This window comes from Sturnira hondurensis, unplaced genomic scaffold (assembly GCF_014824575.4).
Source record: "Sturnira hondurensis isolate 20B ecotype Veracruz unplaced genomic scaffold, ASM1482457v3 Scaffold0006437, whole genome shotgun sequence".
Lineage (NCBI taxonomy): Eukaryota > Metazoa > Chordata > Mammalia > Chiroptera > Phyllostomidae > Sturnira > Sturnira hondurensis.
In genome coordinates, this window is record NW_028079068.1 from 11,260,791 (window position 1) to 11,275,393 (window position 14,603).

General features: G+C 40.8%; 1 protein-coding gene across 1 annotated transcript in view; it reads right to left on the reverse strand.

Annotated features, from left to right (window-relative positions):
- The window catches only part of SND1 (staphylococcal nuclease and tudor domain containing 1), a 422,748-nt gene that overhangs the window by 369,385 nt on the left and 38,760 nt on the right, over positions 1-14,603 (reverse strand). Inside the window, exons 5-9 of the mRNA XM_037049273.1 lie at positions 13,607-13,767; positions 12,782-12,873; positions 11,770-11,928; positions 10,379-10,485; positions 7,811-7,901 (exon numbers count right to left, since the gene is read on the reverse strand). Of these exons, the coding sequence (XP_036905168.1) occupies positions 7,811-7,901; positions 10,379-10,485; positions 11,770-11,928; positions 12,782-12,873; positions 13,607-13,767 (610 nt within the window). The remainder of the gene's footprint in view (positions 1-7,810; positions 7,902-10,378; positions 10,486-11,769; positions 11,929-12,781; positions 12,874-13,606; positions 13,768-14,603) is intronic.

Below are 14,603 nucleotides of genomic sequence, written 5' to 3' on the forward strand. Positions count from 1 at the left end.
CAGAAACCACTTCCCATTATTATGAACCACCTCAAAGCACCTTTTTCAGGGCTCTGTATTTTGAAGCAATCAATTGGTACACAGAACCAAACTAGAGCCCTCTAACCAGGCAGGGTAACGAAAAGACTCCACCTCCTCAGGACATGCTGCCCCCTCACCAATGCCTGCCCAAACACACCCCCTGCTGCTGGGTTATTCAGGTCTGTGAAATCTGCAAGGCCCAAGCATCCAGCAGCAGGGACAGAGAAGCCAAGCCACGTGCTCAGGGGACCATATGGCTACAAACAGCACAGATCAGCTAAAACGCCACAGGGAAGGCAGGCAGGAAACTGGCAAGCCACGACAGGCACAAAAGTCTCAAGTAGGCTCAGCTAATCGCTGTGAAATGAACATGCTTCTCTGCTAACCTGGAAAGACAAGAAGAGCCCTCCCGTGCATTTCTTTCCTTAAGAAGTGAAACTGCTTCAGCAGAGAACAAAAACCTATCTTTCAGTAGGCCACGTTTATCAAGATACTTTGCTGAGTTACGAATTTCTCAGAACTGAGACTCTTGGCCAACTGTCTAATTTACAGTGTTGCATCAGTTCAGAAATCACCTATGGTGTCCCAGAGGCATTCAGTTAGAGTTCGTAGGTCACCTTCTGTGGGCCTTTCAGGCTATGTAGCTGATCCCTATGCAATTAATTCCCGGGAGATAGGGTGGCTGTCCAACTAGGTACATGAAGGCCCCACCATCTTAGGACATTTTTATGGCATTAACAGACATTTTAAATCAAGTAAAACAACTACAAAACTGTGTGTGGGTTCTAGGTTATTAAAAAAATGCAGATAGTTTTTTTCTTTTAAATTTACTGTTGATATCCCAAGGTCTACACGAGGGGTTTGCAAACTATGGTCCAAAGGCCACCCATCCCACTCCCTATTGCTGTATACAGTTTTACTGGAACATGAACACATGCATTCATTCACATATTGTCTACAGCTGTTTTCTTGCTACAGTGGAAGAATTAAGTAGTTGCAACAGAGATTATATGACCCATTAAGCCTAAAATATTTATTACGTGGCCCTTTGGGAAAAAGTTGGTCAACCTTTGTCCTACAACATATTAAAAAATAAACACACATCGGGGTGGGTATACACTAGTTAACATTTCTGGAGAGCTATTTGGCAAATATGCTCCAAACCATTCCTAAGGAAATAACTGCCCTTTACACAGAGCTTATTCCATTTTCTAAATAAGGGAAAAATCACAAACTACATGAATGTCAAACTATTGGAGATTGGTTAAATAAATTACGATGAGGCCTTACAATGAAGCAGAACATTATGAGCAAACTAAAGCAAGCTCAAACATTTACTTTGGTTCCCTCCCTAAGTACCTCTAAACAAAAATAAAGGAATTAATTTTGTTATTTTACTGACATAAGCTCAAAAGGACAAAGATTAATAGGAGAAAAGTACAGAGCAACAAACTTTGGAAGCTGGAAAGCAGATGTATGAGTGGTAACAATCTTCAGACTCACAAAAGCTAAACCCTGAGCTAGTGGTGAGAAAACACAATAGCCAATATGATTTATACTGCAAACTTCCCCCGTCATCAAAACTAGGACTAGTTTAAAACTCATAAAAAGCACCTGTATTTCAAGATGTACACCCACACATAAGTCTACTGCTTCTAACCTGGTGTTCAATACCTCACTCATCAACAAGAGAAATAACCAAGGATCACCAGAGCGCTGAGAAAAGCCTCTAACAGGAAATAAGGGGCCAAAATAACCAAAAAGGTTCAAAACACAACGTGGAGAACAGAGACTATTCAGGGAGAAAAAAAATTGTTTTAAAAGATTATAATAATTTCCTCAGAAAGGTAAATACAGATGATATTCACCTTTGAAACAAGTATTAGATGTTTTAAATACTAATAAGAAAAACATTCAGAGAACAAAAAAGCTCTGAGAAATTAAAATAATGTACCATAAATGAAATAACAGAAGGGCTAAAAGGTAAATATGAAGAAATCTATAAAGGACAAAAAGATGGGAAATAGGAAGAAACAAATTAGAAGACCAGTTCACAGAGTCAAACATCCGAATAGGAGTTCTAGAAAATAGAGAGCAGAGAAACTAGATGGAAATCAATAAAACAGCTGCAGTTCCCAGACATAAAGGACTAACAATTATAGCATATGAGGGATGCTTGCCCCCTGCCCCTCAAAAACCCCCAGCATTACCTACTAGAAGGCAGACCCCTTGTGGTACAGGCCTCCCCAGCTAGGTGAGTGTTCTAGCAGCCCATCTGTATCAGTGTACCTGCTGGTGTTGTTGTGAGAGGCTGCATTTGGCTTTAGTGAATTTTTTTTCAGGACTCCTGCACCGCATTTGCCCATTTCATGATGGGTGATTTATGAGCGTATCTGCCCACATTGCAGTTTTGGGGGGTTCATCTCATAATATACTCACACATAAAAAAACAAAGTGCATCACTATGGTAGTCTAGGATAAAAAAAGAATTTGCTAAAATCTTGCTGATAGAAAAAACAAATCATATAAGGATGGGGCGGGAAAACAGAACAGTTTCAAACATCTAAAATACAAGAAAAAAATCTCTAATAGCTTAATGACAGTGGAGCAATGTCCTCACAATTCTGAAGAAATATAACTTCAAACAAAATTCTATACCCAGCTGAACTATTAAAAACAGACACAAAAGATCTCAAAATATTTATCTACCAAGCACTCTTTTCCCGAGAAGCTAGAGAATCTGTGCCACCCAAGTAAAGTGTTAAATAATAAAGCAGCAGCCACGGGATCCAGTAAACCTAGTTCCAGCCCAACAGCTGTTTTCTTTGTGGGGATAAAGCAAAGCAAAGAAAAGCCCAGGATAACGGTGAAGAAACCCAACAATGACAGCTTTGTAACAGGAAAAAAGAACTGTTCCACACTGGTACAGCTCCTGGAAAGCAATGTTGACAAAGTTAAAATTAACAGACAAAATGTTTGTTTTGAGAGGAGATTTTTACAGTACACGAAAAATACACATAAAATGTTAAAATTATTAACTCCAAACAAAACCAAAAATTGTGCAGGACATGAAAATAGGCACAATATGCTATATGGCTTGGTGGTGATTACCATATACCCACTAAACTTTAAATATTAATTTAATCAGAATTATGATATAGTCCTAATGGAAGGATTAGAGAAGGTTGCATGCATACCCTTGTGAATATGTGCGTGAGTGAAAAAACTAAATGCTCATCTTTCATGGTGTGAAAAAGGGGTTACACGTAACACTGAAAAACTTAAAAAGCGCAATGCAAACATTTTATTGAGCCAGGGATTGCCAAGAGTTAAAAATGGCTGCCTCGAGGGAGAGGAAGAATGAACCAATTCATTTCTTAATAATCTCAGAGTTCTTTAAATTCATTTTTTAAAAAATTACAAATATAAAATTATACACAAAAGATTACAGATCATTACTACTCAAAAGTAGCTACTAGCCATTGCAGACTAGTAGCTCCTTTTTCTTGTACCAGAAATCTTGTACCGGTAAATCGACCGTGCACGAACATGAGAACACTGCTGACAATTTTTCTATAGCAATCTTCTCTCGATAAAAGGAGCAATGCCTTGACTTCCATTCTAGCTCAAGTTCCTTTCATCATATCAAGGCACTCTGAGTAGTATGAGTATAGGTGAAGCATCAACAAACTTTTCTGTAACAGGCCACAGAGCAAGTATTTTAGACTTTGCAAGCCATATGGTCTCTCACAAATACTCACCTTTGCCACTGTATCATGAAAACAAGTACAGACAATATGTAAACGAATTAATTGGGACCATGGGCAGATATGGCCATGGTCCCAATTAATTCATGGCCCTGAAATTTGACATCATCTAACTTTCATGTGCCACAAAACATTTCTTTCCAATTAAATTACATGCTTAGCTTGCAGACCACACAAAAACAAGTGGTGGGCCACGGTATATCAACCCTATGATAGACAGTATGATAAACTGTGTTTAAAAAGAAAGCTGTGTCACAGTAGCTTCATTTAGTGTGTCTTCTTTTTTATTCCTTTTTTCTGTTCTAAAAATATAATGCTTAAGAATTTCAAAATCAAAAAGTTTTAAAACCACTTACCTACCTACAAATACATTCTCTCTCTTCTCTAAGCAGGTTTATATCCAAATGACCCAAATTTATGTTTAAGCTACCTCAGGGGAATGATTATTCCTCATAATCTTCAATCCAATAGTTACTCGGAGCAATCTGCTCTATCCTGGCATTGTAGTGAATAAAACTTAATTGTAATGAAAAAACCCTTATTATATCTTAAAACTAAACAGGAAAAACTTCCAGCCAAGATGGAGGTACAGGTAGACACACTGTGCCTGCTCACATAACCAAAATTAAAGATAACAAAAATGTAGAAACAAAAAAGCACCTAGAACTGATAGAAAATTGAACTGTGCGGAAGTCTGACAACCATCCATCCAGACCGGTAAGAGGGGTGGAGTCAGCGGCCGGAGAAGAGGGGTCATGGCAGAAAAAAGCAGTGACTGGCAGACCCTGGGGGCACAGGTGGCAGCCATCAGACTTCAGGCACAGGGTGGCAATGAGCACACATTCGCATACAGATAAACCAGGCGAAAATGGGCAGCGAGACAGACCGCATAACCCAGGGCCCCATTACCAGGAAATAAAGACTAAAAGCACCGATTGAAACCACTTGTGGGGGTTGAGGTACTGGGAGAGACTCCCAGCCTCACAGGAGAGGTCATTGGAGAGACCCACAGGGTCCTAGAATGTATACAAGCCCACCCACCTGTGAACCAGCACCAGAAGGGCTCTGTTTGCTTGTGGGAAGTGGCAGAAAAGACTGAAATCCAAGAGAAAACAGAGCAAGCGCCATTGTTCTCTCTCTGACCCCGCCCCCACATACTGCATCACAACCCAGAAACTGGGTTGTCTCGCCCTGGTGAACACCTAAGGCTCTGCCCCTCATATGTAACAGTTGCCACCAGACCAAAAAAAAAGAAAAAAGAAAAGAAAAGGCTCAAATGGAAGAACAGATCAAAGCCCCAGAACCAAAACATCTACGCAACCAAGAGATAGCCAACCTATGAGTTGGCTATCTCTAAGATGCACAGTTCAAAATGCTGGTGATCAGGATGCTCCCAGAATTGTTTGATTTTGGTCACAAATTAGATGAACAAATGAAGGCTACGCTAAGAGAAACATAGGAAAATGCACAAGGAACCAATAGGGATGGAAAGAAAACTGGGACTCAAATCAATGGAGTGGACCAGAAGGAAGAAAAAAATGACCAAACAGAAAAGAAGAAGCAAGAATTCAAAAAAACTGAGAAGAGGCTTAGGAACCTCCAGGACATCTTTAAACATTCCAACACCCAAATTATAGGAGTACCAGAAGGGGGGGGTGGACAACAAGTGGAAAATGTATTTGAACAAATAATAAAGGAGAACACCCCCAATCTGGCAAAGGGAATAGACTTCCGGGAAGTCCAGGGAGCTCAGAGAGTTCCAAAGAAGTCGGACCCAAGGAGGAACACACCAAGGCACATCATAATTACATTACCCAAGATTAAAATGAAGGAGAGAATCCTAGAAGCAGCAAGAGATAAGGGGACAGTCACCTACAAAGGAGTTGCCATCAGACTGTCAGCTGATTTCTCAAAAGAGACCTTACAGGCAAGAAGGGGCTGGGAAGAAGTATTCTAAGTCATGAAAGGCAAGGACCTACATCTAAAATTGCTCTATCCAGCAAAGCTTTCCTTCACAATGGAAGGGCAGATAAAGTACTTCTCAGATAAGGTCAAGTTCAAGGAGTTCATCATCACCAAGCTCTTATTATATGAATTGTTAAAGGGACTTATCTAAGAAAAAGAAGATAAAAAATATGAACAGTAAAATGACAGTAAAGTCACAATTATTAACAAGCACACCTAAAACAAAATCAAACTAAGCAAACAACTAGAATAGGAGCAGAACCACAGAAATGGAGATCACACGGAGGCATAGCAACAGGGGGGTGGGAGGAGGAGAAGGGGGGGGAAAGGTACAAAGAATAAGTAGCATAGACGGTAGGTAAAAAATAGACAGGGGGAGGGTAAGAATAATATGGGAAATATAGAAGCTAAAGAACTCATGACACATGGACATAAACTAAAGGGGGGGAATGTGGGTGGGAGGAGGTGTGGAGAGTAACGAAGGGGGGAAATGGGACAACTGTAATAGCACAGTCAATAAAATATATTTAAAAAATAAAAACCTCAACAGGAAAGACCACAAACAAAAAACAGATTCTGGATTTTTAAAATGGAGGAAATGTTCCCCCAGTCAGCACTCCCTTTTCTAGTTACAATAAAGTCATATTGAAGATAAAGGCAAAGCTACCGATTCAGCCATGTAATATTTTAAATTTCTTCAGCAATGTGTTAGTTCCCCAACCAGCAAAGGCCCAAACGCTCAAAACCTTGTAGGTTTCTCTACAACTGAGGAGGGGCTGGTGGCCACAGTACAGGGCAATGGGACCCTCCCAAGTCTCATTTGTCTCACTAACGTCACAGGTCCTAAATGTAAATGGTGAAAATGGGAGGCCTGCCTCCCATGTTGATTGAATGATCATCCTTTCTTTGTGTATCTACCGTCTTCAAACAGAACAGATTGCAGGAAACATAAGTACAATCAAGTTCCAATTAGGTTGAACAGCCATGTTCAAGTTTCCAAGCTAGCCCGGTCCTTCCACAGAAAGAAAGCAGGGATCCATTCTGGTCTGCGTCAGAACGGGAAAACACACAGGAGAGAATCCAACCAGGGGCCTACTCCCCACGGACGTCCACTAAAAGGCACAATTATGGTTAACCTGACCACAGCTCAGAGACCACAGACTAGAAGACAGAGAGGGGCCCCTGGAGCACTCTGGGACTTATTGCTTTGAGGATCATAAAAAAGAAAGTGAAGAAAATCAGGCAATTCCTCAGGGACTTTGTTAAAATTTTACCATTGTAAGATAAATCATTCCAGAATTTTTCAGGCTGACAGTGCCACCTAGTGGCTTTCCTTCTTAAAAAACTGTTCGGTAACATTTGGGACAGTTACCTCTCAGTTAGAGAATATGAATATTTAGGCACTTTAGTCCACAAAGACAAAGCTTCCTGCATTTCCTGCCCAAAGTAAAGATAAGTCGGAAAACATTACAGCATTTGGGGAAGGTGAGGAGAATGGGCCTGCCCCAAAGTACAAACCCTGTAACTAAGAAAACCACCTAACAGCACAACCACTGGAACCAGTCTGTTTAGTAGCTCTAGCTCCCATCAGAGAAATCCATCCCAGAACACAGCAGTGCAGAGCTCTCAGAAGAAAATATCAGAGTAGAAAAATTTCAAAACCGCAAGTCCCCAAACAGGGGAAAAAACGAAAAAGAAACTTGAGTCATATATATTTGCGCATAGGAAATGAGAAATGCCATTTGCTAAGCAGACAAAAAAACAAAACAAAAACCCTAAAAGTTAAGTGACATTTCCAAATGGCAATGTCTATAACTTTAACCCATGAACTTCTAATGAAGTCATGCAAATTTACAAAAAAAATTTAAGTTCTTGTGATGTCTAAGTCCCCTACAACACACACACAAACACGTGTGCAACTGTGCACGCACCTCTAGACACCACTGGCTTGCCTTGAAATAAAAATGCTTCAGTTCTTGACTGATTGTTCAAAATGCTGTGTTATCAGTGGCCTAACAACAATCAGTATGCATCTTAAGATGCTGAGAATGACTCACCTTGGCAACGAATTGCTTGTCCTTTTGGTCCAAGTTAGCAGTGGGGGCCACATAGTCTCTCCATATTCTCAGCCTGCGTTCCTTGGCAAACCTGACAATAAAGGATGTAAATCATTCAGACAGATCAGGCCAGTAAAGAAACTCCATCATCACCACGACAGCAAACAATACAGAATCCTATCCCACCTCACTGACAAGGCACCCAGGAGAAAGAACACTAGTCAAAGTGGAACAAAAAAAAAAAGCCCTGCCTGGCATAGCTCAGTGGATTGAGCATGGGCCTGCAAACCACACAATTGTGGTTCGATTCCCAGTCAGCGCACATGCCTGGGTTGCAGGCCAGTTCCCAGCAGGGGACTCATGAGAGGCAACCATACATTGATATTTCTCTCCCTTTTTCCTTCCCTTCCCCTCTAATAAAACCTTCAAAAAAATTTTTTTAAAAGTGGAACAAAATGTGTCAATAGCCACAAGAAAGTGTATAGCAACTGTAACTATCCAAGATGCGTATATATAACCATAAACCCATGGCTGGTAGACTACATCTAAACATGCAATTTTTGAGAATGAATAGTTCAAGTTCACCTTATTAGCTCTTTGGCTTATCCAGTACCTCCTGAGTGATTACTATGTGCTAGGCACTAGAATGACAAACATAAAGCAAGTGTTCTTTCAAATGTAAAGAATACATACACTAAACAAACAAATATACATATTTTTGAAAAGGCTTGCTCCAGTTCCATTTGAATCCAAATCTTATGTGGAAAACAAGAACAAAATTGTCATTGTAGTGCATCTAAAGAGTAGGAAAAATGAACAAAACTACAATAGAAGTTCACTAACAAAAGTTTAAAAATCATGTTGGCAGAAATTTTTAAAGTACTAAGCCCAGTAGACTCTTTGAGTCAGACTAAGAGAGGTAAATGGAATGCATGCAAAGCTTTAAATAAAAAAATCAATGACCAGCTGTCTCACATTTTTACAAGTAAATGAATACATGTGCAGGGGAAAGGAACTATTATTTCTGACAACAGTATTGTAACCTTTTTTTTAAAAGAAATGCTAAAATAAGAAAAAGACAAAGCAGCATGTTGTAGTTGTAAAATATACCAAGTACTTCAACAGAGGTTTGCCAACAATGCAAACAAGTCAAACACAGCATGTAAAACAGCAGGCAAAAAATCACCAATTATCAAAATACCATTTGTATTTCTTGGTCTAAACCTTTTATAATGATGAGCACTCTCTAAAAAATCCGTAAAATCTCCTAAAGATGTTATAAAACAGGTAGACACTCCTATCATTATACTCCCTTTCTTCAGCGAGAGGCAGGAACTTAAAGAAGTTGCAACCAAAAGAATCACTAACCAAAATAGTAATTTAGAAAAATGGACTAACAGGCTTTTTGGGAAAAATAAAAAATTAAAAAATGGAACATCACATAATAATTAGAGATATTTGGAACACTATATTTTATAACAGTATTGTACCTTCCTAATTTAATTGTGGAACATAAAGACTAATAAACTTTTATATAATAATTCTGTTTTCCTTTGTCAGACATACCAATATCAAATGCCCCAGATTAAAATCTATAAATTGCAAGAATTCCTGCTTAGAGGTGCAGAAGGATGCAAAAGGCTTAATTAACAAAGGGAAGAAAAGTAGTCATTCAATTCATGTTGTTACACATCTCTCAGCTGTGTGCCTTCAAGGCAAACACGGAGTTACAAGACCAGTATCATTTTATAGTTCTATAATGAGCCATACGACAAGCCTTGAGACTGGAACCTTGTCATCAGTGGTCAAGCAGTCTCTGCTTAACTTATCGTGGGAGGTGGTGGCTAGGAATTCCCGCACCATCGTCTCTACTCATCTACTCTTGCTATCTGCTTCATTTTCTTCTATCTACCCCACCAAACGAATGAGGTTCACTTACATCTGCAAATACTTGACCTTGACACTTGAAATCACCACCAATCTTTAAATGTCCACTACTGTTTTTCTGGAAATAGGTTATTTCTACACCTGAACCCAGCCAAAAACATGACAACAGCACCTCAGTTTCATCAGTATTTATAACTAACACACACTTTTAAATAAATTAGGGTATTAGGTCAAACAACAGCATTCCACAGTCCTGTGTTGGGCCCGTAGGCTCTGTCTTTCCGCAATATCCCTGGCTTCAGCCTGCCTGTGTGAGAGTAGCCTGGTAAGTAATTTCATTGCTTCAAATGAACCTCAAGTTTATTTCATCACAAATGCCTAAAATCTGGAATTTGAGAGGCTTATTTTTTTTAAAAGTGACCTGGAAGCATTAAAAAAAAGTGTTTCAGGTAGAGCAGAATGCTGGAGTAAAAATCTAGTTCCTTACTATGCAGCACTGAATTCGATTAAACCTAAAGACTTACAAGTCCTCCACGAGATTCTAGCCTCTTTTGGAATTTCCCTAATCCCTTACTGAAATAAAACCAACACTGACGTACATGGGCGAGAGATCACAAGATTTCTTTCCCTAAAGATCCAAAAGGAGAGCCTTGGCTGGAAGGCGTCTCTAACAGACCTTACCTCTCGGCTGCCCTCAGCTTTTCTGCACCCCGAGTGTACACTGCAATCGACCAGTCCACACAGCGTGCAAAGCCTTCCTTCAGGAGCAGCTCTGTGATGTTGCCATTCTGGAAAACAAGGCACATGAAAAGGCAGGCACAAATTAGATTACATGGCAAGAGAATCCTTCTCTGGATTTCTGACACTATTACACAGTCAGTCTAGTCTGCAGTTTATTTAAGAAAGAAAAAAAAAAGCCACTGCTCAAGCACTCAGAAATGAGCCCCCACACAGACCCACCACTCTGTGGCTCCTGTTCTCAACAACCTCGGCTTCATATCCTCACAACACCACGCACAGTGACTCTCACTTAATAGGAAAAGGATAAATGTTAGTGGCATTGAGTGGAACTGACATTTCAATAGCTCTTCTTGTGGGCAGAGGAGGATGTTAATCTTTAGTGGAGATTACACCTATTGTTTCCTTCCCTAAAATCAGTACTTACTCCCCTTTCCATAAGGGTAAAGCTGAAGAATGAGCTGAGTAAGGGAATAACTTAAGCTACATTTTGCCCAATGAATTACAATTCACATTCTGCTATGACACAGAGCCATCTGGCAGGGCCCAGGCAGACAGCTAACACTCCAGAAGAAACAGACATGACCTCGGCATATTCTGCACAAAGCCTCCCAGCCTTCACAAATGCCACGATGGAAGAGTTCTCTAGGCAAACAATAAGTAACACTAGTTACAATACAGTTACTCTGTACTGAATATAGGTTATAATAATGAAAACCCACTTACACTTTGCTGTTAAAAAACAAGGTCGTTTCCTGTCTAAGAATAACCCACCTACCAAAGAATAAAATAAGGTCACAACATAAAGAACCTATTTCCAATAGATAGAACATAAAGAACCCATTTTCTGCTCAAAAAGCAGAGTTAGGAGGAAACTAGATTAAAGCCAGGCATATGCAAAATAATTTTTCCACAAAAAGATTTCCTGACAGTTCCACCACTATTCCAAATAGGTAACTTCTAGGCCTACACACAAACTCCCCAATCCTCTGCAGCAAGTTTCAGGCCACTTCTAATCCAGGTGGCAACCTCCCACCTTTCCCAGGGATGACTCTGGACCAACTCTTGAGAAAATAAGTGATAAGAGTTCCCTTTGTAAACCCAGCAACATTTGAGATTAATTTTCTAAAAGTAAGAAGTTGCACAGATTTATCCAATTCTATCAGATAAGTGACATCTCCCTTGAAAATGCCTCAAAAACGAGTAGATGATACTCCTGCTGAGATATTTAATGGCTCTTAAAAGCAGGAGAAAAGAAAGGGAAGCAAAGTACAGCTCATCAAACCCCAAATGGACCCCAGACCCCACACAGCCCAGTCTGTACGGACACTCACTGGATGCAGGATGGTACCCAGAACATTCTGGTTATGGCAGCTCTCCAAAATGATCTGCACATCTCTCTGAAGCAGTCGAGACTCGGTGAAAAATTTGGCTTCTGCAGCAAAAGGCTCTGGTGTTTCGCTGCCATCTGCTTCCCGTCGGAAAGTTGGGCACTACAGCAAGTAAGGTGAGAGAGAGTCATGCAACCCAAATGTGAGTGCTCGCCACACTCACGCCACACTGAACTGTCCAAAAAGCAAAAACCAACAAGGCTATGCTGGGGAAAGTCTCAGATCAGATCTTCTAACACTTTTTAAAACATAATGGTAAAAAGTAATTGGAAATAGCATCATCACAGACTTCATGGTAAGGCAAATAAAACTCATGTTATCACCCTGGCTGGTGCTGCTCCGTGGATTGAGTGCCAGCATGCGAAGCAAAGGGTGACCAATTCAATTCCCAGTCAGGGCGCAGGCCTGGGTTTTGGGCCAGGTTCCCAGTAGGGGGCGCGTGAATGGCAACTACACATTGATGTTTCTCTCCCTCTCTTTCTCCCTCTCTTCCCCTTTCTTAAAAAAAATATATAAATAAAAATCTTTAAAAAGAAAAAAAACCTCAGGTTATCATGGAGAAAAAAATTTTATTTAGAGTTGAAAATTACCCCTTGCAAGAAAAAATTCAACCAGTGCCTAGCATTAAATCCTTGTTAGTTGTTTTTTTTAATCAAAATGTGTATTTTACATTAAGACAAGGCAGACTTGAAAACTTCAGAGCCTCCCATTCCCTTCTGCTGACTCTCCACACAGCCCACTCCAAACAGATCCTGAGTACTCATAGTTTAAAATATCTCATTTGCTCTCATTGGAATTGCCCTACTGCAAAGTTTAAAGGACTCCGGCCAATGCTAGTAGCCCATTCTAGAGGAAACAGTAGGTCCAAAGTCCCCAAGTAGAAAAATCTACCTATGACTGAACACTTCAACAAACGCTAAACCCACCCCGCACACAGCCCAGTGTTTGGTCTGACCTTGATCCCTGACAGCATGACGGTAACCAGGTAGTAATCTGGGAGGAGCAAAGCCCTGACCACACTGCCATCTCGCACGTGCTCGATGATAGCTGCAAGACAGAATAAACAGCTTCAGTCATTAGCAAAACTCATTCCAGAAATAAACAATGTCCAGTCAACTGCAGTGAACACAGCTCCTGTCCCCAAAGCCTTCAAGAAAGCCCCCCCTCTAAGAAATGATGAAGCACTGGAAGGCCACGAGTATTCACACAACAGACTTCCACAGCTGTTCCTGGGGAACACAGATCAGAGTGACTTCTCTGTCTTCGGAACCCTCTGGGACCTCATGGCTCACACCTAAGCTTTGATACCAGTAAGGTAAGTGTTCACCTTAGCACCAGGTACCCAGCAAAAAATAGTAACGATTCAGGATTGGCAATAGTTTTATTTTACTGAGTCAGTGTCAACAAAGAATAAAAGTAGGGCCAGAATTACAGTGTGTGTACATGCGTGCATTTGGTTGTATAAAGAATAAACATTCCTACTTCAGTTAAAAGAATGGTATTTAAGTAGCCATTTTTTAGAAAACAGAAAGAGCTCCAATGTGCAAAAATACCAGCAATTTACTACTCTACACCAGCAAACGACTACCTTTTGCAAAATATATCTGGTGTGACCCACATGAACTGAATCAAGTCTCCTTCCAAAACACCATGGTGTTGTTTACCCTCGACAATTTCTCTTGGATGCTAAATAAGTAAAACAGGTTTTATGAACCTCAAGGAGCTTGAGAGCAAATAGAAAGAAATCACCCTGAGTCACATCTGTCTTTGCCACACTCACCATTGACCGGCTTCTGGTGGTGGGAGTCCACAAAGTGCCTAGGGTTCTCAATGGTATACTTGAGGTCTCGGATGGTGTGCGAACCGTTCCCATCACTCCACATCCCTTTCTTAGCTGCCTTTGCTTGTTCCTCACACTCTGAAAGCCGATTCTGCTCAGGGCTGGAATACGAAAAATAAACACACATGGTTAGTGAGTTCATAAACATATTAGGCTCTTCTCTGACTCTGGGTTTCTTCAGCACCTTCTCCCCTTGAAGGGACAGAAGAATTTCCTTCAGATCAATAGCTTTAGACTCAAGCCTATAACCAGAAAACCACCCTGAGTGCAACTTCAGGATTCCAGATTTGTTCCCTCCAAGGGCATTTAATGAGAAGATCCAAAGAACACACACGTCTCAGTACTGCCACCATCAGTGATCACGAGAAAGCAAGTCAGTGGCTCAGAGGGAAGACACTCCAGGGGTACTGCTTCATTTAACTATCCCAGATTTGGGAACTGAAATCTAGGCAGAGCTCAGCAGGACACAGTGCAGGAAAAGTGACTAAGAACAACTTTTACTCCCTATGGTCGTCTGCAGAAAGAGGCTGGGGAACGCAGAGCAAACCCTGTTATTGCAGACAATGTCACCCCAAACTACTTAAACATTCATAAGGCCAGCTAAGCAAAAGCAGTTTGAAAATGGAAGACCCCTTCTTCATCGGGTGGGAGACCAGACTACATACAAGAGAGCAGCCGGAAAGTCAGCAAATGAACAAACCAACAAACGAAACCAGAAATGGCTATGCTCTTCCCCTCACACACATATCTGAGCAAAGGAAGTAAACTGCATGGCCTTCCCACAATCTCAGCGCCTGGGTCCACTGATGGCTGTACGCACAAATGGAATCACCCACCTCGACCAGCAGGGATATCTAAGCAGGGACCCCTGCCCTAGAATTTCTCAACCACGGGAGTCTTCGGTACCTTTTCCTCCTCCCCACCCCCCAAAAAAGAC